Source organism: Chelonoidis abingdonii, chromosome 3 (genome assembly GCF_003597395.2).
Source record: "Chelonoidis abingdonii isolate Lonesome George chromosome 3, CheloAbing_2.0, whole genome shotgun sequence".
Lineage (NCBI taxonomy): Eukaryota > Metazoa > Chordata > Testudines > Testudinidae > Chelonoidis > Chelonoidis abingdonii.
In genome coordinates this window covers 170,736,171-170,764,028 of record NC_133771.1, presented here as the reverse complement: position 1 = coordinate 170,764,028, position 27,858 = coordinate 170,736,171, and the positions used below count along the sequence as shown (strand labels likewise).

Here is a 27,858-nt window from a genome sequence, read left to right as displayed (position 1 = left end):
CAAATTCCATATCTCTGCATTGGCTGGAAACAAATCCTTTTACCAGAAGTGCATTTTAATGGAGAGCATGCTTCAGTTAAGTCACCAGAACCTTAACTGTATAATATTCAATTTCTTACCAACCCGGAACCGAAGCTTTTCATTGAGAGCCATGTTCATAAGGGTAGTGGAAGAATTACTACTATAGAACTAAACCAGATTAGGGGGGAATGTGAATTAGATTTGGTAACAGATGGTGCTGTGGAAATTAAAGGTGCTTTGCGAATAGAAGCGACAGCAGCTTGCCTCTTTTTCTCTCTGTCTCTCTCTTTCATGCACTTGATAGACGGGTATAAATCACAACAATCCCGTCTTGACAGCCAATTTCGAGAATTTGATCTGGTTAAAGACATGGCTTTCCTGCTCCACTCACTGAAACCAGCTTCTATTTTATTTTTACACAGCACCTTGTCATATTTAGGAAAATGGAATCACCTGCCTCCTTTTAATGAAATTTTCTATAATTACAGTTTTAGCTCTTTAGAGTTAATTACTTTTCCATTCAGCCTGAGTTCTCAGACTGTCTCACTGCGTTTTTTGCCTCCCCCCAACCCCGCACTCATTCATATTGCTTTAATTTTTGTAAAGATGCTGTTCATTGTTGGAAATTGTTGTCAGATCCATTATAATTAAATCATAATTATCAGCATCATTATTGTGTAGGGAGAAAGCAATGCAAACAATTGTTGAAGTTATTGCATCTTTTTTGACAGCGGGGAGAAGCCTTCCTGGAAACACTCTCATGTTCAGGGTTTTTTTTGGTTTGTTTATTAAACTAGATCCAAGAAGCATATGGAGAGCTAGGTAACAAATGTTTTTCTTGTAAGTGAAAGCCACTCCAATTGCTGTGGACACAGTGGCAAAATGAGGACAGACACATTCATGGAATTAAGCGCAGGTTGCAACTGATATTAAACTAGGGGAGGGGAAAGACTCCCCCATACTCTCCAGGCATTTAATTGGTTTTAGTGCAGGGGTTACAGGGCTTCTTACTATATAACCCTTAACACAAGGTGGGCTCTCCTCAGCCTACCCCCCAGGACTCCTCTTTCTCTGACTCCTTGCACCCTCCCCATCATGAAGGGGACAGAGGGTATAGCAGGGTGGGGATCTCAACCCGTTAAGGCCACAAGGTTTTACCCTCTCACACAAGCCGAAAGGCCATCACTAAAATCCCAGGTCTTTTACTTCTGGGACCAGTTCATTTTATTCTCTTAACCACACTGGGAACTGGCTGCGAGCGGCAATGAATAAACAACAGCACATCCCAATATCTCAGTTAGGTACTAAGTGCGCTTCTACTTAACCCATTGTGACTTGAAGGTGGTGCAAGGCAGGCAAAAAACTCCCTGGTCCTCTGTCAGTGGGCCCATGGGAGAAAAAAAATCCTTCCTGACCACCTGAACAGGCGAACCGCTAGACCCGCAGCATCTGTCAGTCTGGGTTCGCATTGCTCGTGTGATTGGGTAGGGTGGTGCTGGTGGAATGGAGCCAAAAGAGGATCCATATGGCTGCTGTGCTGGGCTAAATACTGAGTGCTGGGGAATGCTGGCCAATTAGCACCCCTCTCCAACAGCTGGCCAGTGGGTACCAGAGTCCCAAGGGAGGAGCTACCTACTATCCCTTGGGTAATGTTTCCCTCCCTTGCTACTGGGACTCTTCCCTTTTCACTGCTGGCCCCTTCAAGTTCCCTCACCTATTGATGTAGCTGGGGGGCTTTTATCTGCCTATAGCTATTTTTGCAGCCTCTGATATCAGATTTTTCAGAAAAGATCTGGATAAAATTCCAGAGCTGCTGTTTGTTTATGTAAACTTGTCCCCTGTTCTAGGGTCCAGATTTTAAATTCAGGCCTCTGGGTGCTGAATATAATTCACTTTCTGCAGTTAGGGTGGCAAATTTGAGAATAAACAAACAGACACTGTGCTTTGACTTGGAGATTTCTCACCGTATGCCAAAGGTCTCCAAAGTGACAAAGGGGACAAGAAAAGAAAATAGGGGAGAGGGGCAATTTCTGTCAGGAACTGAAGAGAAGATTCTTAGAGCTGGCAACTAACAGTTGATAGAAATAAAGCTTCCTACTGGCAGTCAAATCAAATGTAGTAACAACTCAGCGACTTCCTGCTGCTAGCTGCCAGCATGGTGTAACACACAGGGACAAACATTCACTTAAACACTGATTGCAGGGAAACGTCATTTTCCAACTCACCAAGTATTTTATGCACACACACATGGTGGTGGGTGTGTATGTAGGGAGAGGAGGTGGGCAGGAACTGGGACCAACTGGATCATTTATTTCATAACTTTTCATCCTAACTCTTTAAGAAACTCAGGATCTGATGTCATTCCTATCATGCTCTTTCTAATTGTTCTTCAATAGCACACTGATTTGGGTGAATGAATTATAATTAATCTATAGAAAATCACTGAGGGAATTGGGTAATGAGATAGGCCTGTATGTACATTTGAGCGTGCACACACACACACTCTCCCTTTCAGAGAGACAGGAGAAAATCATTGAGACAAATTGTGGAAGCTGTGATGACACAAACGTTGTCTGTCTTGAGACTTATGGCCATTTTCTTCTCATCTCCACTCCCCCCCTCCCCCAGTGACAAATGACAACCAAGTCCCTGTGATCTGTAGTACTGGCTTTAGGACTGGTACAAGTAACTGCTTTTGATGCTATAATCATTTCAAAATAATCCCTCTTTGGAAAGCCTATTACATCCTGGAATAAATCTTTGGTTATTTTTGTAGTTTGTGGAGGTTCTTTTCTTGAACTAGATGAATGCATTGTTGGTTTTCTTTTACTATTTCAATTGATCTCTTTTAATTAAAAAGAATTCCCAGAATTAATAGTTAGGAGATGCCTTGTCACTTTAACTTCTCCTGAGGATGGAAACATCAGGTGAATTCCTCCTGACATCAATAGAGAATAATCTCAGATAATATAATTTTAGATCACAGAAAATGAGCTGGATTTTTAACCAGCTGGTGTTTCACTCTGTCCTAATGTGTGACATTAAATAAAACAGTTTGCTCATAATTTGACGATATAATTTAATAAACACGTTGTTGTTCCCAGTCTTTATACTTATTTTCATAGAATGATTCTTGGCTATCATTCTAGTAGTCATGTTCCAGCTTCCTACTATACTTCTTTGCAGCATAGACAATCTCTTAATATAAATTTGTACAACTCCTGGCACAACAGGGCCCCAGCTTAGCTGCGGCCTATAGGCACTACTGTAATATAATTATAAATTACAAGATATGGGATTTAAAACCAACAAAGAAACAGGGAAGTTAAATGTAAAACCCAGCATTTGAATAATACCAGAATTGTGGCTCTAAATAACAACCATATTCCTACTTTATAGGAACAAAGGAGGAGGGAGAAAAATAAGAACTGAGAATCAGCCTTAATTTTTTGCTTGTTCGACATTGTTGATCTGTGTCAGAACCTTCATACATTGTATACATCAGTACACACTCACGTGTTCCATTATGGATGTTAGTTTGAGACGCCCTGGAAGGATTTTCATTTAGCTGTCATCCGCTTCTAGTGTTGGTTTCTCTTCAGTGTGTTTCTTCCTTTGAGTACTTGAAAACCGAATTGTCTGAACACAAGAAAACTTTATTGATCCATATTTCTATTTGAAAGACTTAAGATTTGTAAAAGTGGGTGACCTTCTTTTCTGCAGAAAGCTTACTGCAGAGGGGGTCTGTTAGTAGCAAAGTAAATCTCAACAGATGAATCAATGTTACAGGCGCATATACAATATTAGACTTCAGTTTCTGACATATAGCTGCAGTTTTCTGCTTATGTGTTAGAGGCTTCCTGTGTGTCATAGTGACATACACTATTGCCCAGTATCTCCAGTGTAAATTGACCTGCTTCTTATCCAGGCACCTGGTGTGTTGGCTCAAAGGTGCAAGGTTATTTATTTTTCTTCCCTATGAACTTTTTGTTCCCAAGAGAGCGCCTGGTGCACAGAACAGTGCTTGTGTGGTGTGATACAATTTAAATTTTCCTGCCTGCAATTGCTCCACATTTAAACCTTACAAGTAATTTTAGGATTCATGTCATGGTCTTTACGATCTGTGGGCTCAGTATGCTAGAGAGACTGTGCATGTCTAAGGATACATTTAATTAAAGCTGCATTAGCGCATATATACAGACTTGTTAAAACACTTGGTTTATCTCAATAATATTGATTAAATAGCAGTAGTTTGTTTAATCTAAGTGTATTTTTGCTATTATTACATTACTTCAAAGTAATCAGGGTAACAGTAATCATCAGTGAAATATCACGTTAGTTATAAAGTAATGCCATAAGAATTGATTTGAACTTGGCAGGAAAAGAAAGCTCTTGCGCATATAGTGCCAAAGCCCAGTTTAGATTATTAGAATGAGAGTTTTAAGCATAATCTCAGTTTGTATAAACAATATGTATTTTATAGGCTTGTAGGTTACTCTGTGCTAGATCAGTATCCATTATATAATGGAACACCTCAGGTAGTTAGTTATGCAAAACATCCTGTATGTAATTACGCAGTATTGTTATGCGTTTAGCAGTTTTATTGATTTGCCAGTTGCTCGCTTACAGTATTTAGAGCTATAAACAAGAGATGCTCTCCCTAAATTCAAATAGGTCCAAGGAAATGAGCTAAGGATAAATTACACTAGTATGAATTACTGCATCAGATCTAATCCTTAAGCGCAGAAGCTGTCAACAATGATCATTTGCAACATGTTGTGATATCACAGGACCACTTCCTTCCCATTAATAAAGTTTATCAACCAGGAAGTGCGGTGAATCAACTTGCAAGAGTGAGGAGCAATTGTGGTTGCTTTACATAAATAAAAAATGTAGGGGAAAAAGGCTAAAAATATTTTCCCTAACTTTACAGGGCATAGAATTATTACATTTGAGTCAATAGTTGAAAAAATTTGCAGTTTTTAAAAATAATGCAGTTATGGTGAAGTTGAGCGTCCTGGGATATTGGCCTTTGAACTGAAAATGAATGATTGTGCATTCTTCCATTTTGATGTTAATGAGCTCTGTGGTGTGGCTTAGTGGGTTACATGCAGATTGATGATACCAGTTGAGAAGCTGGAACTTGGCTGCAGATTCTTGATTTCCAGGTAACATGGGCTGCTGCTTGCAGCAATTTGATGTCTACATATACTGCTTCCACAGCTCCAACAGTCAGCAGTGCTGACATCAGCCCTGGAGAGAGCTGTTTGCTTGCTTCAGCATGCTTGATAGTGATGGAATAATGGAAACTGCTAGAAAAATTTAAAAGGCAGAAGAAACTTAAATTTTAGAGACATTGCTCAACATTTGTAATACAATGTAGAAAGTCATGTCCATCTTTTTGGCGATAAAGTATTCCTCATTAGGCCATGCGTGGATGTTTGTTAATAAAGGCCTAATGCATAACATCGATGGATGTGTGGTGGTGGAGGAGTCAGGATTAGCAATGCTTACATTGCAACTAATGATCTCATCCATTAGGTTAACCAGGCAGACCTTAAGATATTTCTTATTAAAAGAAGGAATCCTTTCTGTTCCTTCCCCCAACTAAGCCAGTGCACCTTAATGCAATGATGATATGTTAGACCCAGCAGTTGTCAAAGCACCGTATTACTGTGATGCCATAATGACACCCTGTCTCTGTAAAGTAGTCATGTTTTCTAAAATCACACGTTGCACCGTTGATTTCTGACATGACACTTCATTCAGTCGCTTTCTCTTTCTTCGGCATCACCATTCTCTGACAATAGCAGCTGGTGCCCATTTTCTTCCTAAGTGATTCACATTTTGCCACTTTACTAGAGTGCAATTAGCTGAAGCAGAAAAAAAATGCTCATTGTAAAGTAGTTCAGCTGAAATTGTAACTCAGCTCTGTAACAAGAGCTTGTGAGAGAGTCTCGAGGTGACTTGGGTGTCACTGCAAGAGGCAACATTTTGGTTTCCTTCCACACAAATACTTTTTCTCTTCCATTCAAAGGAACAAAATATAGGAAATCACTGGTGCACGCCTTACCGTTCTCTATTGATTTTGGTACAGAAAGTGAAACTAAAAGGCAAGCGCAGCGTATGAGAGGAGGGCTGGTCTTTGTGGTTAAAGTGTGGAAGAATGGCAAGCTGAGTTCTTCCTGGCTCTGTAACAGACTTCATGTGTGATCCTGGGGAAGGCTTTCTTGCCCACCACACAGAGGTTTTGTGAGTCAACCACATCTGATGTTTGTGAAGCGTGTTGAAAGATAGTGGACGGATGGTATTCTTAAAGTGCCTGTGTATAAGTGTGTATAATAATTCCTATCTCACTGGCTTGTTTATAGAAGTTACAGTTAACACACTATAGTATCTATAGTACCAAAGAAATTCTCCTTTACAATAGAAAATAATTGACATTTCATGTACCATTATGTGGAGGCTTGGTAAATGTTTGTTTGTTTGTTTGTTTGTTTATTGGTGACCAGTGCAATTACTAGGACAAAGGGTTGCTCTGCTCTTAGTTACAGCATCACTGCAGCACTGTTGAAGTCAGTGGGGCAGTGCTGATGTAACATGGAGCAAAATGTGGCCCATTTTCCAATCCCAGGATGCCATTATTTGTTTTATTTTTATTCTTTTACATATGTCAAATAAGGGAAGGATGGCGAAAACAACACTCTAACCAAATAGCCCAATCCTGCCATCTTGGTTGTGGAAAAGCTCACGTTGACTTTAATGGTGGGAAAGTTTCCTCCGTTAAGACTAATTGGGTCCAATTATTTTATACGTTCCACTAGGACATTGATACTGATTTAACCAGTGTCATTATTGTCAATGTCATTAGCAGCGTAGCAGGTAGATAGCAATATAAATGTAATGCCACTAACGCCTTCATTAGTGATATTTAGAAAATTCTTGGCCTCGTAGAAAAATGTGTCCTGCAAAATATCTGCCACTGTTTTATTTAAAAAGCTATTTTAAGTGGTTTTAAGTGCATTTGCTAGCATTTCCGCTCTATAACTTTCCGCCAAAAGCATTGGGCCAAATAGCTAAACTTTGCTCAGATGAAGGATTTTTTTATCTTGGCATTATAGCAAACATGAAGGGATGTACCTTAAGATGTATTATTAAAGGTTTGAAGTTCCCTGACTGTTTTCCTAAGAATCTGTTCTCCCTTGCATGTAGACATGGGACTATTGTTAGAGCAAACTGGAGGTGCTGTCTTTGTGGGCACTGAATGGACTGTGAACCCAAAGTCAGCAATGTCTCCAGTTTTGGTTTATGAGTAACTGAAAGAGGTTTTAGAAAACATATGTGGGTATATCCCGTACAAGGAGATTTTGGCAAACCAGTAAAGTTCCTGAAACCACTATTGCTTATTGCTAAAAGCAGCCAACTCAGAAAGAACCCCGGGTAACATACCCCACCTCCAGTGGAGCTATCATTCATTTGAATTAAAATAATATTAAAGAAAAAACAACCCCACCAAGGCTTTAAAATAAATATTGGACACTTTCATATGAAACATGTTATTTCTATTCATGCATCTTAACTAAATTTAGGTTTTTATTAATCCAATGTGACCTAAAAAAATTCTGCATTAACAGCACAATCTGGAATTGGGCTTATTCTCTTTGAATGCAGATAAAGCCATCATCTTGAAAATAGCTCTTTCTGACAAAAAGGTGTTCTTTTGAAATAAAGTCTTATTCACTACATTCCTCTTAGAGTTAATGTGAATTTTAGTGCCTCTAATTTTAGATTGAAGTGAAGTCTAGAATAAAACCCATGAGCTGACAATTGAATTTATAGATAGTTGTGAATATTTCAGGCTTGAATAAGAGGGTGGTAGACTTTCAGAGACATAGAGGAAGAGAGAATTAAGCTCCGACTGTAGTTTTAGAATATAATGCAATTGTGTCTAGGAAGTCTTCAGTGTAATGAGCTAAGTAGTAATTAGGAGGCAACACTCTTGCTAAGATCTGGTTCAGGCATTATTCCAAATGTTTAGTGAGATGACTTGATGATGGCCAACCCGTCAAAGGTGTAGATCAGCGGTTTTCAGACTTTTTTTCTGGTGACTCAATTGAAGAAAATTGTTGATGCCTGTTACCCAGCGGAGCTGGGGATAAGGGGTTTGGGATGTGGTAGGGGCTCAGGACTGGGGCAGAGGGTTGGGGTGCAGGGATGAGGGCTGTGGGATTGAGAGCTGCAGGATGGGGCCAGTGTTCAGGGTGTGGAAGGAGGCTCTGGCTGGGGCAGGGAGTTGGGGTTCAGAAGGGGATCAGGGCTCTGGGTGCAGGCTCTGTGCTGGGGCCAGGGATGAGGGGTTTGGGATATAGGAAGGGGCTCTGGGTTTGGGGAGGCTCAGAGCTTGAGCATGAGATTGGGGTGCAGGGTTGGGGCACAGGCTTACCTCAGGTGGCTCCAGGTAGCTGCGCAGCGGGGATGCTAAGACAGGCTTCCTGCCTGTCCTGGCACAACGGACCACACTACGCCCCAGAAGCGGCCTGCAGCAAGTCCTGCTCCTAGATGGAGCTTCTAGAGTGCAGCACAGTGTCAGAACAGGTAGGGACTAGCCTGCCTTAGCCAGGCAGCAGGGGGGCTCTATGTTTTCTGCCACCCCAAGCACAGCAGTCAGGTGGCCTTCAGCAGCACGCCTGCGGGCAGTCTGCTGGTAATGTGAATTTGGTGGCGTTTCTGCGGGTGATCTGCCGGTCCTGCACCTTCGGCGTACCCGCCACCGAATTGCTGCCAAAGCCATGGGACTGGCGGACCTCCCGCAGGCATGCCACCAAAGCCTGCCTGACTGCTGCCCTCACTGTGACCAGCACGCCGCCCCCTGTGGCTTGCCGCCGCAGGCATGCGCTTGCTGCGCTGGTGCCTGGAGCCGCCCCTGCTGGGCAGCACCGCCAACAAGACTTTTAACAGCCTGGTCAGAGGTGCTCACCGGACCCACCGCGACACAGTTGTGACCCACAGTTTGAAAATCACTGGTGTAGATGGCTCTTGAGCCTCTTCCATTTGAAAGTGGTGCAGTAAAGGAGAAATAAAATCAGCATGAAACACGTGCCTCACTGCCAATGTCACAAATATACAATATCCTTTCTTTGGTTTGCTTCTTCAGGGAGTTGAGCAACTTTTCATCCACTGAAAGCTACTATTTTCCTATGTCCTTACGCGGGTAATTTGAACTGTACTTCTGTACTCGTGTGCACCAATCCAGTTTGCACTATTGAAACTGCAGCCAAGAGCAGATAAACCTTGATTAGTGCTAGAAACTGCCAGTTCAAAAACACCAGCAGACTAGCTGTTAACCTATACTACATTGGAGATCAGATCTTGAGCTTGTGAAGAGGAGAGATAATATTTTGGTTCTGACAGTATAGTACAGTATAGGAGGAGAAACCCATTTTTTCACCAGATAAGACAACATGCATTTGGACAACTAATTAGTTGTTGACTTAATATTAAGTAATCAAATAATGATTCTGAGAATGGGAAGGTGACATCAGAGTTTCTACTCGAATAAATTATTCCCTAAACTAGAGCAAATTCACCAGTAGGAATCTTGCAGAGAGGAGAATGTGCCACCAGTGGAGACTAGAGAATATATAGTTGTGCTCGTATGGTTGTAACAGTGATGATTTTATGCATGGAATTGCAACAAAAGGAAGGCTAAAGAAAGGCCAGGTACTTGTATTCAAGGAAAGGACCTCTAGTTGGTAGATTGTGAAAGAGTTAATTGATATTTTTTATCATAGCTGTATAAAATTCAGTGTCACAGAACGAGAGAGAGAGAGAGAGACCATGTTTTAGTACCCTAATAACTTCTAACTCTAGTCTAAGATCATAATGTATGTGAGAGCGGTCCAGTAATTATAAGGTAATAAGTGGAGTGGTGGTGTAAGTGCTCTAAATTAAAAGGAATTTGCAGAGCTGCTGTAAGTCAGTGCCGACCCGCTTTCTTTCAAACATTGACTTGAGAGAAGTACTTAGCCCAGAGTGCAAGTAGAGAGACAAGAGAGAGCTATCTATTAATTACAGCACTCATTAACAGTGACGGGTACAAGGCAGCAGATGCAGAAGGAAAGGCACGCACTAGTGCAGGGTGACAAGGGGATTCTCCACCCCCCCCCCACTAGTTCTTGAGAAAAGGACAACACAAGCAGGTGGTCCAAAGCAATAAGGTATTTTTAAGGATTTAACCTTCCCATTTCCTTGGTTTATGTGCTGACACAGTATGGTTTTGTTCCCTCCCCATCCCAAATAAAAATAGTGTTTAGGTGTAGTGAGTGAAGTTTCCACTCATCAGTCTGTTTTTTGTTTCATATTCACATGCAATTTGTTTTTCATATTCTTTTTGGTAAAATTCACCCCAATAACCAAGGCTATGACCACCTAAATCCTACTTTGAATATAGGGTAAATCTTACTCTAAATGGACGTTTCTAGTGAGGGGCCAAATTCTTATCTTGATTACTGTGGTGTAAGAATAAACTGAAATCTAGTTGCTGAATTTCATTCTGATTTACATCGGTGAATTTGGCTCCACAGCTTAAAGCTGCATCTGAATTTTATTATGGCACATAAATGTGAGCAAGAGAAGAGCTACAACATCTCAAAACTGATGTGAAATTATTTTAAGTCTGCCAAATTGCCTGCCGCAAACATAACTACACTTGATTTTAATGTGGTTGTTTCCAAAACAATAGTGTATAACCACATGTGGGTGGGCTTATATAGTGGTTGCATTCAACTGAGAAAAAGTCATCAGAGACTTGCTCATCTGTGAACTGGGAGTGACAAAGGCTTTGCCCAGCACGCCAATTGCCACTGTGGCTTAGCAATCACAATAACAGACAGGGAAGGTAATACCTGATTATAACCTTTCTAAATATTTTTCTATCCTCCAATGCCCCGCCTCCTGCAAAAAAAGGACAGTTAACTTTACATACGGGAAAGAAAAGGAAAGAGGGTGTGGTTTTTTTTTCTTGAGAGAGAGCTAATTTGTCAGATCAAGTGTCTTGTGTCTCTGCTTCACACACTCAGTTCTGAAAACAAGAATTGAGAGAGGGCAATCAAGGATCTCACCCTTTGAAAGATAAAACTTTTATCCATTTCCTCCTTTTTTTTTTTTTTTAACCCAGAAAGTAAAATGTAAAATGTCAGGTCCTCTAGAACCGTAGATATATGGGGTGCTGGCATAGTTATTACTGGTTAGTCTGAGGATAATGGTGAAAAAGTAATTGCAGCCAGAGATGATGAATCATTCCACTTAGATTTTGTGAAACTAGTGTCCAACCTTAATTATTTGTTAGAATCCTGAGATGATGTTACTTCATTACTAAATAGCGATACCTAATAAAGAAATTTTAATAATAAAAAGTAATTGGGTGACTTATTCTTCAATTACATGGTCAGATCAATAGATGATGCAGTTATGCTTTATTGAAAAGTGCTGACAAACAGTAATTACTGAGCACAACATTTATCACTTCAAACTCAGAAATGTTTGATTCTGTCGATAGTGGAATTTATGCAAGGAAAAATGCAGTGGGGGTGGGGCAAATGAAATAAATTCTAATAATCAAATAGGTTTGTGAATTCCTGACTCACTGGATGACAAGTTCAGAATTTAAAGAGTTAGTTTAAAATCAACATGCGGTCTAGCAGAAAGAACGGGGCGAAAAAAGGGTTTAGTCTCTTTAAAGTTTTTGTTTACTGCCTGTCTGAAGCTTTGATAAAGCTCTGTCATGCCCTTATGCTGATTACCTTCATGTAGAACAAGAGGTATTGACTAATGAATGAATGATGTGCAGTCTCTAGCCCTTGCAGAGCAATCTTAAAGAGCGCTGTCTTTAATACACAGATTCTTCTCTCTCTTTCCCTCCCTCCCTTCCTCCCTCCCGCTCCCATAATGCAGGCTTCTCTGCAGAATGTCAAGCAAAGATCGACACATTGATTCCAGCTGTTCGTCATATATCAAGACGGAACCATCAAGCCCTGCCTCTTTGACGGACAGCATCAACCACCATAGCCCTGGTGGCTCTTCAGACGCCAGCGGGAGCTACAGTTCAACCATGAATGGACATCAGAATGGGCTGGACTCACCACCCCTCTACCCTTCTGCTGCAGGGCTTGGGGGCAATGGGCCCGTCAGGAAACGATATGATGACTGCTCTAGCACCATCGCTGAAGATTCACAGACCAAGTGTGAATATATGCTGAACTCGATGCCCAAAAGACTGTGTTTGGTGTGTGGTGACATTGCGTCAGGGTACCACTATGGGGTGGCTTCATGTGAGGCCTGCAAAGCTTTCTTCAAGAGGACAATTCAAGGTTAGTGCTGATCACCACTTCTCTCTTGTCCAAAGTAAAACTTTGCAGCCCTGTGTAACTCCTGTTCTTTCTCCCTCTCATAAATTGTTTCTTTATATCTACAGTATCTGGTCCTACAGATTTTACTCATGCAAAACTCCTTCGTTCTTCAATGGGAGTTTTGTCTGAGTAAGGACTGTAATTCTGGGCCTACAATCATTTCTCTTTTTACTGTCAAAGGTAGGCCAAGCTATCTGGCACCCTACGCATTTTCAGATTTATTTTTTTCCCATAAGAGATCCCCATGGACACTGATAAATAATTGCTATTAAGAAAACTGGTTGTTTTCTGAAGGTTGCCATGGCTACCTCTTGAGTGGGCCTCCTTCAACATACCCTTGTTGTGCATAAGCATCATGTGGCACATCTTGCTTTGAGCTGTAGCACTGCAACACTTAAATTGTTAGAGAAATCCAGTTTATTTTTTTAAAACTATAATCCATTTAAAGACAGAACCAAATGTAATGCTATAGTGTTTTGTGTGCTTCAGTGGATTAGTCACCTCTAAAATACTACTCCAGCCTTAACCAGATTCACTAAATATCTGTCAGATTACATCCTAAGTGAGGTAAGTTAGCAGGCTTTGGTCTCTGTCTAATAGCCCACATAGCAAACCTGCTCCTGATGCTCATTACAAAGCCCCTACATATTTTAGTATAAGTATGTGTGAATGGGACAATTTGCATGTCCATTGTTCTAGCAGTGGAACCAATGGAGTCCAAATAACCTTCTGTCCTGCTTTAGATATCGTCATCTCAAGCAGAATTGCAGGTGCTTTGTTTAAAGAATGTGAAGCCATGCCTGGTCTGTAGTTATTATACAGGAACTTAGTGTCACATTGAATTAAGGTCAGGCTTGGGTGCCTAAAATTAGGCACCTAAAATCCTGTATTTGACACCTAAATAAAAAGTGCTTGATTGTCAGATGTGCTGAATACCTGGAATGCTCAGTGAAGGCAATAGGAGTTGGTAGGGAGAGGCTCTCTGCTCAGTACCTTTGAAAATAAGGCCACTTTTACTGAATAACTTACATTTGGATTTAATTACCCAACTCCGGGCATTTTATATTTGAATATTTTCACTGAAGTGTCTCAAATATGTAACTAATTATTTAATGTAAAATTGAGGGGCAGATAATGGATATTGTTTTGATTTAACCATTCCCAGAAGGTGGTTCTTGAGCCCTCTAAGAGCCTTGAGAATCCCCCTTTTGTTTGTTTATTTAATTCCCCTTTTGCCTCTCCCTTCTTCCCCCAAGACTTTGCATTGTTGCAAACATGCAATCCCTCCCACTGAGGTGTGCCAGATGCTACTGCTTCTGAAGCCTTCTGGAGGTCAGGTGTCTTTTAAAGAGCATGCGAGACACTGCGTTCCCCGATGTGGCTGAGTGGTGGCTTCCACTTGTCTCTCAAGTGCCTGCTTGCGAGCAAAGAATACCGATGTGGATCAGCAACACTGGGCTCTCAGGAAAAATTCCTGTTGAAATCCAATGAGACATTTTCACACTAGAGAATTAACTGGACGTTTTTCTTGGATGAGGAGTACTGGATTGGACGCATAACAGGGCATTGTTATCTAGCTAGATACCAGACAATGATTAAGAATATGTTATTGGAAGTTTAACATCCCTTGAGTAAACACCTATATTATTGCATACTTGTTCAACCTTGAGTAAATATATCCCTGGTTCAGGAAAGAACTTAAGCATGTGATTAAAGTTCAGTTAAAGTCAATGGAACTTAAGCATATGCTTAAGTTCCAACACGGGTTCAGTCAAAATTCCAAAGAGAAACACTGGGTTGCAGTTGTCATGGGTCTGATTTTCAGAAACTTGAGGCCCAAGTTCCCTAAACTTTGCAGGGACTTTGGGCAGTTATCATACATGTGCTTAGATCCATTTGTTCATTAAATAACCAGCTTGAGTGCACAGTTATGGCAGTTGCACATGTAGAAAGTGCATGCTGACCTCAGATCTCGGCTTCGTAATAATCAAACCTTTTGAGTTAAATAATTTCCTTTGACCTTCAAGAACGTTATCAGCAAAGCTCAACGGTTTATACAATGGAGGAGCAGATATTATGTAGCTGTTAAACTTCAATTAACATGGCTTTAATAAAGAACTGATGTTTGATTACCATGCAATAGCTAACCTACGAAACAGATATACAATTATTTTAGATTTATCATCATTAATAAAAAATGCCACTAAAATCTTTAACTCAGTAAAGTCTTGACTTCAGTTTTACACCACACCATAGACAGCAAGGTTCTGGGTCCTGAAGCATAAGTCACAGACGTCATTATCCAAGTTAGCTCTCTGGACATGTCCACCTAACTCGAGTTATAACTGGCAGCTGTGCAAAAGCTTTCAGTAGGGATACAGCACTAGCTGTATTAGCACGTATCACTGCACAGTAATATAAAGACAAAAAATGCAGTGGTGTAAATAAAGGCATTGAATGGCACAGTAATAAAGGAACTCAAAATAGGGCTAGAAAGGTGCCACCTTCATATGACAAAGCAGCTCCTTCATTCAAGTTATTTCCTAAAGGTCCAAGCCAACAAATTGATGACTGCTTCCAAATCCCGTTCAAGATAATGGAAGTTGAGCACTTTAGTGGGTCAAGCCCCTAGGACATTATAGGTGAACTAAAGTAACTAAGGCAAGAGTACTCTTTATAATTCTAGGGGCACATTTTACCTTTGAACATGTATGAATGGCTCCCTTGATTTCTTTGCCAGTTGTTTGATACAAAGGGCAGAATTTATCCCTAATATTCCTAAAGGCAATTTCTCACTGTATAATTTCACTTTTGTGGTACATATCACACTTCGCCACCTCCTCCATCTGTTTAAAAAAAAGTAGCTGATAATTGAATGAGCATAAATAAGAAAACAGATATGCACAAAGAAGAACATAAATCTAGAGTAGAAAACAGGGGTGCTTGAAGAACCAACTACTAGGAGTGAGTATATATAAAAATTGCTTATCTCAAATGAAAGAATTGCTCCTTACAAATGTTAATATTTCAATTCTGATGGGAAATTAATCATAGATTTCAGTGAATAAAAGACCATATTTCACTTCTCAAACCTTTCCAAGTTATCATTCATAAACTGTTAAATTAGCTCAGGCTGCAAAGCACAATGCCGCTCCTCACTGACATCACTGACAACACTCCCATTGACTACAGTGGAAGCAAGGCTGAGCTTGATAAAGTTAGGTTGAAGGTGAGCATTATGCTCATTTACAGCCTGATCCACTTTCCATTGCCTTCAGTGGAGCTGGATCAGCCCCGCGTAGGTGAATTTCACTTTAATATGAATTGCTAAAGGACAGTTTTACTAGTAACAAAAGTGACAGCTCCTTGCTTTCAGACAATAATGGTTTGCTCAATTTTTTCTTTTTCAGTTTGAAACATTCCATATTTATTCTCAGTCTGAGCTAATTTTGTTCTTAAATTTGAGGAAACTGTAATTAGTCTTTGTGTGTGTGTGTGTGTGTGTGTGTGTGTGTGTATGCTTTAAAAGATGCAATCTATTTTGAGTCCCTTTTTGAGTTTTTCAGGCAGATAATCCAAAACCAGTTGAATTTTGAAAAAAATGTGGAAATGTGTGGAAATAATTCTTGATGAGAGGTAGAAACAGTTTCTGGAAAATATTTTAAAGTAAATAATTATATGATTGATTGAAAAAACACAGTTGACTGTACACAATGACCATTTGCTTATAGCCTGAGTAGAAGTTGTGAACACACATACCCCACCCCCCATCTGACATCACATAAAGGAAGGGAGAACTGGATGTTCTCTCTGCTCAGCCAAGCACTTACAGGGTTGCTGCTCTTACTTAGGTTGCTTTTTGGAGAATTTACACGAGGGGTGACTGCAAATGTCTCAGAAATACATGCACACAGCCAAATCCATTGCCAAATTGGCTTAACATCAGGAACACTAGAAAATAGCAAGTGTTAGACTAGACTAGTCACAGGTCCGTTGATTTTTTTTTGTAGGGTCTCTCTGCAGTTTTTGATGCATTCTGTGGTATCTTGAAAACACACTTTTCATTAAAATAAATAAATAAAGGGGCACATTTTCAGCATTCAGATAACGGCGTAGGCCTTGTGCTGTGCCTCTGACAGAGTTGCACACCCTGTATATTTTGTAATTAACATTTAGCAACAAAAATATCAAAAAAACCATTTAACAAGACAAAAATCTGAATAGAAATTACTACATATGCCAAATGTTGCCAAATTATTCTTGTTGTTCCAACATTAAATTTAAATTTCCTGACTCATATTTTGTTGTACTACTTCAAGTTACACATTGTTGCATTTAATAATATATAGTTGCTCTGGCATCTCTTTAGGTGAAACTTTTATTAAGTTACAGGTCCTGTTGGTTTCCGTGGGAACCGGATGGGGTCCATGGGCTTTGAAAGGTTCAAGTGTTTTTTTTTTCCTCTAAATTGATTAACCCTCCTCCTCCATCTCCCAGGTGATTGTCATCTTCAACCTAGCATGAAAATACAACAAGAAAAAACACAACTGCTGAGGCAGCAGCCTGGTGGAAAGATCTGTGGTGTAAAATTAATCCTTGAGCAAAGGGAAAATGCTACAAAAATGTAAATATTTTGCAGTCACAATTGTCATGTTTCCAGATTCTAGGGTATTTTTAAAATTTATTTTTCATTAAAAGTATCGGATGGACAGCACTGGAGACTGCAGTCTTCTATTAATGCATAGATAGGTAAAACATAGCTATTGAATCCCTACTGTCTTATCACTATCTCATTTATGAGCCTTAACCCTGTTCAATCCTTGTCCATCTAAGGCAGCCAAGAAGCATTCCAACGTGGTCATCATCATTGCCTTGTGGACATCTTTCCATTAGGAACTGGACTGAGACTTCTGTCTCCTTTCACATTGATTATCGAAGACCTTTCAGCTCCACAGTTCTGCAGTAGTATAGTTCCTAAAGTACATGTCAAACCTTGTTCAGACTATAAGCCAGACACCTTGGGTTGACCTCTTTAGTTATTCAAAGTTATTTTTACTTTGTTAACGATCAGGTTTTTCAACCCTCTTTTGAGTGCCATGTTTACACATTGCTGAGCCAATTTGATCTGCAAATCTATGAATGCTTTACTGTAAACTTTTTTTTTAATCAGCGAGGTAATCAGGAAAGATACAGCTACTTATGTAAATTCAGATATGGTGACATTTAAAATGGGTGACATAAAGTTTGGTTCTGGGTAGCATGTGACCAAAGTGGCTTCCAAAGGTTAATTTACACACTGCTCAGCTGACTCCATCTGTAATGTCCACATAACGTTTTCTTGAGGAAATGAAAACAGATTAAATAAGACTTCATTGTTTTCCAGTATCTTAATCGAGATTGTGATTTTTATAAAATGGTAGAGGTGAGAGCTAGGAATCTTGGTGCTTACTTTTGAGCATCACCGAGCCATGGATCTTGGCTTTAGTGCAAAAATGGCAGCCTGCCAGTGAACCTAACACTGTTACCTGAATCCAGCATTACCTGATGCATTCATTCACCTTCCTTATATAAGTAAATGTCTTTGCATCAGCATTTCGTTCAAAGAATATTTAAGCAAGCAGTGAAACTATTGAGAAAGTATTTTAATTCCCTTCCTGTACATCCCTTCATCCCATCATCATGTAACTGCACAACTGTTGCAGCAAAACAAGATGAGACAGTAAAATATAAACATGCTAAAATCTGAGAACCAGAGAGAAATTTTAAAATGTAGTGATCATTTTTACTATCCCTGCTTCCTTTACGGCATTGTAAATTATATGCTGCATTTAGTTTAGCTGAAAATGGGAATGAGGACTGTTTCTGCCTGCTGTTTAAAACCCATCAGAATCGCTGGAAAAGGAAAAGACCGATTAATAGTTCTAAGTACAGTGGCACCAACAGGTGCCGTTATAATTAGGGCTAGTTCTCCATTTGTGTTATGAACTTGAATTTCTGAAGGCGTTAGACTCACCTGTAAAATGCAGTATAGATTAAACTAGGCATACGAGGTCTTAGCCAGCACATGGTTATTATTTTTTTAATATCTATCTATACATTTTCTAAAGTTAATTTTTATTGCTGGTGAAAGTTGCCAGACTGACAACCCTGGAGCTGAAGTTCTCTGTGTATCCATGGACCAGCAACAAGGCAGGAGAAGTGCAAGCTTCTCTACACTTCTCTATCAATGTATTTCAACACTAACCTGGATGGAACATCACTAGCTTTGAGAGAAAACTGTCATATTCAGAGGCCCAGCCTTGGACCTATGCACCTACCTGAAGGCTGAAAATCTGGCCCTTCATTTGTTTAGTTTAATGAAAACTTCAAGTTTTCAGCCTCCATGCTCCTTAGACATCTGTGCTATGACTGCCAAGGAAGTCATGATTCAGTGAGGTTCAGAACACATCTTGAGATGGCCTGAATGCACTCATTTCCCACTGAAGACAGGTAAGTTGACTCCAGTGAGAGTCAACGACACTTGGCACATCTAGGAGGTATCAGTCCCACAGTGCCAGTTGTGGTGGTCTTTGTGATGTTGGATACTTGTTTAAAGTAAAATTTGGCAGCTGAACCCATCATTTCATGTAATATGACACTGAACAATATCTTTACATTTTCTTCTCAAATCTGCATGTATGTTGTTTACTACTGGTGCTACAAAAAGTTTGAAAAGAATATTTTTCAAGTTTTGAACATTTTGTCAGTTCTTCTACAACACAATACTGGCTCCTTTTTAAATGGAAATTTAGTGAGGGTCACATGCTGTAGGCTGGATCCCTTGGCTAAATGTTTTGAGGTTGAGTATAGATGTTTCAAAATCAGCCACTCTTTTTGTTTTTCATTTTTAACAGCCAAGGAAACTCTACTATTATGTTTAAGTGGTTTTAGAGACTTTAAAACTGAAGACCTTTAGAGCCAAAATTATCGAACAATATCTAATTGTGCATGCACAATTTTGTTATTGTGGTCAACTGGCTGAAAAAACATGGACACGTCATTTGTCGGCTTAATCAGCTACAGATGAGGCATGACAGAATTTAGACCTCCAACTACAACATTAGAAGTGCACAATAAGAGGCCTGGTTGAGGCCCCCTTAAGAATTTGTCAGTTGGAGATAAACTTAAAACTTCATACTTGGGTTCAATTTTTCAAAACCTTACTCCTGTGAGTATTTATTTTTTTTTTAGTCACGCAAGTAGTCACTTTGACTTCCAATTCTATGTGCATGAAGAATTCAGACCTTAACCTCTGAACAAATCTTATTTGGTTCCTCAGTTCAGTTTTGTTAAGGTGTCAAAAATTCTGATGTATTTTCTAACCCAGTTGGGGCCTTAATCCCCTGCCCTGTTCCTAAGTCAACCTGGTACTTTTATAGTGCCCTCCTTCCCTCAGATTCTCTGAAAGTATTCTGTTCTATTCAGATTCTTATACCATGCTCCTCACCATGGTGTCTGAACACCATAGACTAATTCACTCTCTCTCATAGTCGGGATCCTGTGACTAGCATTCCCCTCACTGCTTTTCTATGCTTCTTTTTGGTCACTGACTCCCAGGCAGGTCCCCCCTCTTCCTTTCTCCCCCTTCCCCCGCTATCTTTGTTGTAATCATGGCTAGCTGCTGTCTTCAAGGGCTTTCCTGGATTACAGAGTCCACAGAAAAGTGTGGGCAAGTTTTGAAGACGGCAGCCAGCCTAGAAGAGGCTGTCTTGAAGAAGGAAATCAATGATATTTTTAATTGGGTATCAGCCAGTGTAAGGGGTCCTATTAAGGATGAAGAAACATTTCTCCAAACTGACCCAAATCTTTAAAAAGAGTTTAGGTTTCAGAATTCTGCAGGAACAAATAGTGCATACAGTAGCAATGCTTTTTGAGTGTAAGTAGAAAGGACATGTCAGAAGGGTACATTAGATGGTTGTAATCAGTTTGAGGCCAAGCCACTCCCTGGATTAGATCCCCTCATTTTATTCTGCTCAGTTTTCACTCCTCATTATTGACTCTACTTTCCCACCAAAAAGAATTGTTACCTCTTATGCCTTTAGAATTGCCTCTGCTTTCTTACCTGTAGGTGAACTATTCTTCCTTCCAAACAGATTTTCCTCTTCTCTCTCAACCTGGATCTTCTTTTACATCTGTTGTTAGATTTCCTGAACCCCTTTATTCTTTCCTTTCTAGTCTGTAGCAGTACTCTAATGCCTTGAGTATTACACCTTCAAATGCTTTGAGTAGTGCTTCAGGTGTGACTGAGGGGAATAAAACTCTGTGTGTGATTTTTTTTTTTTCCATCTTGTTGCATAGGGAATTATGAGTTTGATTCAGTTAAGGATTTAAGCACATACCTAACTTTAATTAATGGTCAGTGTCACAATGGTATGCTTAAAATTAAACATGTGGGTAAGTGCTTTCCTCAGCTGGGGCTTATATGCATATTCCAAATGCATGGAGGTCTGAGCAGGCCTCAAAACATTTATTGGCGCAACTGGCTTCAGGCTGTATGTACTGCATTGTTTGCTGCCTCTGAGATTCATGAACCATGGCATCTGGAGAAATGAAACAACAGAATTTTTGCCGATGAGAGTTTAAAGAGGGAAGTACTTTTGGTTATACAAATGTTTTCCCCAATACCTGACAAGTTTTATGATCTTTACATTTTAACCAATTAATATTATTTTGCCAAAAAGCACATAATATTTTTCTCTCGGTTTGTTTGAGTATATTTTTTTTACTTTGAAAAATACATTTTCAGTAAAAAGGACAAAATAAGTGATCAGTTGGATACAGTGATATTTGAGAAGGATGTACCTAATCTCAGGTGTAAAGGATGACATAAATATGAAATATGGCTACTAGTTCAGTTCCCTTGCCCCACCATTTTGTGGCTGTTGAAGAAATACAGCAAAATGGTGGCTAACTATTACAGGTCTGTCACATCTTACACGCATTTAACATGCACGATTTCAGCTTTACACGATCGGTAAAAACAAAAAAAAAAGAGAAAAATAACAATTTTAATATTGTACCTGTAGTGCGGGTGATTCTGCCCGCCATTTAACTCAATGTAATTTTGACTATACACGGTTTTCGCTTTACGTGCTAACCGCGGAATGGAACCTCCGCCTAAGATGAGACTCGCCTGTACTACCTATCGAAGAAGACGGGTGTAAACTACATCTCTGGCTGAGTGATCTGTCTTTCCATGAATAAACCAGTGGGGTTTGCCTGTGCCTTGGATTAATTTTTGTCTTTATATATTTCTGCCCTGCCTCCTTGCAGACCAGTCTGAAATATGCTCTGCGTATCTTTGTTAGCGCTCATCTCCATTCTTTCACCCTTTTTTTCCTTCGAGAACTAGGGTGGTCCAGTGGCTACAGCGCTAAAATGGGAGCTAGGAGGACCTGGGTTTAAGTCCCCCTCTGTCACCGACTGGCTGTCTGCCTTTGGGTCAGTTGCCTCACTTCTCTGTCCCTCAGTTCTAGCATCTGTAAAATGGGGGTTTATGTACTCATGAAGAGTGCTATACAAAGGTTAAGTATTATTATCTTTGTATCAAGTATTCTAGTATTTCCAGAAAAGTCCTGTTTCATAAATCCCCTCCTTTGCCTCATCCTACAGTTTTGAGTCTGTTTCCAAAGCCATCTTCCCACTACTGATATTCATGAGGTTACTTTTCATCTTTGAGGATCACATGTGCTAGGGGGCCATTGCATATGACCCTGCACTTTTAATGGACCTGTCTTTGTCAGCACTCTACCTTCTTTTCTGCTATGGCCCTCTATGCCCTGAACTTTGATGAAGGTCCAAAAATGTTAATCCATATTTCCCCCACCCACCAACCAGTTGACAAAATGGTCCCCAGGACCTCAGCAGTGCCCAGTCACTCCCAGTGACTGAGAAACCACCCTTTCCCCCCACAAAATGTGTTTTACTAATTATCAAACTCATCTTGGAGCCCCATACGTCACATAGGAGACCTTAAAAAACCTTAGGGTATTTAGGGCCATTTTTATCTTTGTAACATGAAAATATGATGCCCTTATCCATGCATAATTTGAGCCACATGAAGAGATTTTATGATTTGGGGCATTTAAAAGCAGACAGACTGTAGATTATGTACTATATGTTTTAACACTCTAATTGCTAACTCAAGCACAGATGCTATTATTTCAAAGTAGTTCTCTCTTTTTTTTTTAACGGTAAATCTTGCTTTTAATGCCTTTTGTGTCATTTATATTTTCAAGTCTTTTGGCCAAGCTAATAAAATTAAAATCATTAGCAAAATAAGCAGATACTTTAATATAAAATATTCTGTGTCTATATAGAAAGAAAAGGAACTCAGCACTGACATAAATCCCAGTGCATTATAACAATACGGGGCAATATGTGTGGGGAGTGAGAATTTGACATATATTTTTATTTTGAAACGTCATACTAATTTATATTATTCAGACCTTTAACTGCCAAACTGTGAAAGTCCATTAAGCTACTGAAAGGAATATACAAATTATCCACTGGCACTTCAGGCAGGAGTTTTACATATACCCTGTTATTCTATCAGCCAGCTAGCTGCAAGATTCTATTAAGGAGTAAGTGAGAAAATTATATTGCCTGCAAACTAATTGTACCAAAGACTTTAAAATAAGTAATCAGAGCCCAGTCCTTTCTGAAAACCAGCCAGGAGATATTATAAATTGCTTTATCATTCTTGTCAGCCCAGTGTAAAAATCCTGAGCTGCCATGTTGATTTTGTTCCTTGTATAAAACAGCTACCTCTCCAACTATTGACAGAACTGGGCAAACTCAAGTTATGCCATTAGTAGCTGCCCAATTCACCCTCTAGCATTGTTTAGCAACTCTAGATAAGAAAATGGTAATGTATCTTTCTAACATCATCTTCTCACTGAAATTTCAAGGCAGATCTGGAAACCCTTAACATATGCGTGTAACCCCCTCAATAAGTGTCTAATATAACCATCTACTGGTAGATGCCTGAGTGCTTGCTGAATAAATGTTTGACTCTTTTGCAGTTTTTAGTGCATTGAAGAAAAACAAGTGAATACAAGAGACCTTATGACCTACAGGGTACAATAAGTTTGAACTGGTACCAAAATAGATGTAATAACGTTAGTGCGTGCTTGGGACAGCACATTTTTAGCAATAATATACTTTCACTTATAGAACAACAACAAAAGTCAAGGATTTTCAAGGACAGTTCACTAGTAGAAATAGGTGTAGATCTATGCATGTAGGCATCCAGTAGACTACTGCAGCCATCTGTTGAACAGAGACTTTTTGATTCCATTGAATAGATTTCACACACTGGCCACACTTTAAAATGTTGCTTACTGTTGCTAAAATTGTGGGTCACGCAATTCTTGTGGAGCCATGCAAGGTTCTGATCTTAGTTACACCAAAATAAATCCAGGGTAGTGTTTCTCCATTGACTTCTTTGTAGGTACTCCAGATTTGCAGCAGTAAAATTAAGATCAGAATCAGTCCTATGATATAGAAAATGAGTTAGTAAAGCAAAACTGCCTAAATGGATACGGAAATCTTAACCATCCAACCAAATTACTGGGATCTAATGATTGAAATAATGGCAAAGTATAACCCTTTTTAACCACCATCTAGAAAATCAGAATTTCTAGACAATCAATTGCCTGTCATGTCACCCGACAGCCATTTGCACCAGATTTTACCTCTCCTCTTCCACGCAGTCTTGTCTCCAACAGTGTTGGATAGGTCTGAAACTTACAGGGGGATGGGTTTGAACTTCATGCTGTGGAAAACTACTCCCTTTTTTACCATATCCTAGTTTTGAACCCAACCTTTTTGTGTCTGCATCTACGTCTATACCTTCATACAAGGACCCAGCAAGGGGTGAATCTGGAAAATGAGGTGCCTGACAAAGAGAGGCTTGGTTTAGTGGTGTGAGCACAGAACCCTGACCCAGAATTTGAGTCCTTATCCTGCATCTGTTCCTAGCTTCTTCTGTGGCCTTGGGTAAATCATCTTGCTTCTCAGCCTCTGTTTCCCTTTACCGTGGTGTGGTGAGTTTTAATTGAAGTTTATGAAGTCCTTTGAATGCATATATTGGTACGTGCCCATATTATTTCACTGATGGAGTATAATGCAGCATGAGAAAGGAATGTGTGGATTTTGGAATAGTCTTGCTGTCACTCTTTCCTCGCCTCCCTCCACATATCTCAAAATATCCTTTTCCACCTCCATTATCGATATCAAACAAAGGTCATCTAGAGAGCATCTCTTTCCTAATTTACTGTACAGGCAGACTCTCTAACCACATTTATTAGGGAGCTTTCTGTTTGGACGCTATGGAAGGGACCAGAGGGTATATTCAAGTTGTAAGCTATCCCAGCAGATCCTGTCGTGGTCAGACATGTCCTGATTCCCTGCCTTTTTTGCAAGCATTGCTAATTCAACTACGCAGTAATGTTCTAAATGACCGAAGCCTGCACAGCCCTGAAAAGGTTGTGCAAAATATGTCAGTTTTATTGGCATAAATGCATTAAGTTACAATGCTAATTTAGTGAGAGATTTCTGATGGGTTTATCTTGCATATGTTGCACCATGCAGACCTCTCTATCATAAATACTTAACCAATTTTCAATAGATATAAGTGGTTTAAGTAATACTTCCTGTTGAATTAGCAGTTGCTGAGCATTTGAGTCTTTGTGCTATCCTGCAATCCACTAATGTGATATTTAATGAGGAGACATCAGTCTGGAGAAAGGTAGTCAATATAAATCAGTGTTTACAAAGTGTGATTAACTCTGAAATATTTCATCAATGCTGTGGTCCCAGGCAGACTCTATGCTAATTACTAGAATCTGCACATGTTTCAGGGGATTTTGACGGACCCTGAGTGCAACAAACAGGGAGCAGCAAAATTGCAATTATGCTCGGACTGTCTCTGATGACAATTTATTCATGTGGTGTGATGACCCCTCGTTTCCCAAGAGGGCAATAAACAGAATGCATTTTCATTAAGATACTAATGCACTTAATCACAGGGGAAAGGGTTAGAAAGTAACGAAATACCTTTAAAGCAAGATGTGACAGGGCTGATGGGGGAAGATGCTTTATTTAAAAGTCAGTTTCTTTGCAAAACTACTGACTACCATAGACTCTGTCCTATTGAATAGAGTGGTGAACAATAGGATGCACGGTTAGAGAGGCATACAGCAGAAGCTTTTTACGAAAAGAAATATAGCATTGGGACAAAATAAGACAAAACTTTCCGTCATTTGGACACAGATACTTACAAAGATGGGGAAATTTTGGTGTAATTTTAACAGTATTTATTTCATGTGTATCTGTTTTTTATTTATTTATTTGTTGAGCACAAACAGTATGCTTAGTGTTGTGTAAAACAAAGATGAAACACTGCTCTGCCCCCTAAGATCTAGAAGCCCCAAAAGTGGGTGGGAGAGGGAGGAGGCAGTGACACGGATAACAGAACTGGCCTATAATAGTGGGAAGTGTATGCTGTGGCCTTCAACAGGTGTGATTGTGGCTTTGCAGCCCCACCCTTTTAGGGACATTGTGCTCCCAGTTCTAGAGGGAGAAGGATGAGCTGCCGGACTGCTGTCTACTGCAGGCTTTGGCCTACAGTCACAGTGTAGTCTTAAGAATGCTTTTAATTCCAACAGTCATCTCCTAACAGCCAAACTAAAGCACTAGAGGCCACCTCTTCCTCATATGTCTACAGAAGAGAGGCAGATAAGAAAGGTACAATTGTTACGTCTCATTCTGCGCTTCTCTAAACCCAACACAGCTCACATTCTGAAGATCTTCTATGGCCCAGGCTTTGAGGAGGCATTCTGGACTGGGGTTCTTGGATCAGGGACATGGTCCTTGTGATTTAGTGCAGATGCTTCCTGACCCAGCTTCCACAGATTACTGTTTCCCCTCGTAGGAATAATCTACATGAAGGAATCTGCTTGGGGATATGGTTGTATCAGGATACAGGCTCATATTAATGAAGCTTTTGCACTTTTTGTGTACAGTCATCTGAACAAAAAAAGTCAAATAAATCAGGTTTTCTACACATAAAGAAATCCTAGCCGCACCAGAATGGAGGGCCACATCCTGCAGTCTTTCCTGAAGCAAAATCCCCACTGAATTTGACAGGAGTTTTGACTGGCAGTTTTAACTGATTTTAACTGGCTTTTTTTTTTTAATTTAATCTCAAAGCCATTTCCTCTGGCCAGCCAGTAACAATTACTTTTAATTGCATGCTTGTATTATCCTGAATGAAATACACTAGGAATGTTATGATTTCTGGTCATATAGTGATGGTATTTGTCAGTTAACATTTTCTCAGTGGTTTCTCTTTTCTGAAATCTGTATCACAGGTAACATAGAATACAGCTGCCCAGCAACAAATGAATGTGAAATCACAAAGCGCAGACGCAAGTCCTGCCAAGCCTGCCGCTTCATGAAGTGTCTAAAAGTTGGCATGCTGAAAGAAGGTAAGGCCGATCTAGTCAATACATATCTTATCGACAAATACATGTAACAATTGCAGGTCAATCAGGAAAGAAGAGAAAATGGTAAGTGTTTTGACCACCTATTGAAGAAAGAAACCTCAGTAGATTCATGTCCTTCATGACAGTCTCTGTTTTTAACTCCTTGCCTGCTTGCTGAAGATTCCGGGTATACCCAGGTATCAGCTCAGGATTGAACAAAGACTGTGAATGGCTTGCCAACTACAGAACCAGTTTCTCCTCTCTTGGTTTTCACACCTCAACTGCTAGAACAGGGCCTCATCCTCCCTGATTGAGCTAACCTCGTTATCTCTAGCTTGCTTGCTTGCATATATATATACCTGCCCCTGGATTTCCACTACATGCATCTGACGAAGTGGATATTCACCCACGAAAGCTCATGCTCCAAAACATCTGTTAGTCTATAAGGTGCCACAGGATTCTCTGCTGCTTTTCCAGGTAAAACACATTTTCTCTGGTGTGGAATATATCAGATACACCCTAATGTTCCATCTGTTTCAATGGGCTGCTAGTAGAATAATCATCACAAAAAACCCTGTCTGTTTCCATAAGATTGTTACCTTGTGACGTTTCAAGCCTGTGTTCTCTCTCTTACTCTACACTGTTACTGGTACAACTACATTCTATGATTTTCTGTTTCCACATTGTACTGTTTATTGATATCACCAGAAAAAGTGAAGGGGTTGCTTCTCCTCTCACGGTATGCTGGTGTAAACCCAGAGTAACTCTACTGAAGTCAATGAAGCTACACTGGTGCAAAATTTGGGGCAAGGAAGAAGAGAATCAGACCCTGAATGTTAAGCGCGCACACAAGCTCTCACCCCTGTCTTTAAAGCTTTTTTTATTTTTTTGGATGTATGCAT

At 39.9% G+C, this 27,858-nt stretch overlaps 1 protein-coding gene across 6 annotated transcripts in view; it reads left to right on the top strand.

The window, feature by feature from the left end:
- The window catches only part of ESRRG (estrogen related receptor gamma), a 501,342-nt gene that overhangs the window by 316,253 nt on the left and 157,231 nt on the right, over positions 1–27,858 (top strand). For all 6 annotated transcript variants that reach the window (XM_032786258.2, XM_032786259.2, XM_032786260.2 and 3 more), the window contains exons 2-3: positions 11,974–12,389; positions 26,843–26,959. In XM_032786258.2, the coding sequence (XP_032642149.1) occupies positions 11,974–12,389; positions 26,843–26,959 (533 nt within the window). The remainder of the gene's footprint in view (positions 1–11,973; positions 12,390–26,842; positions 26,960–27,858) is intronic.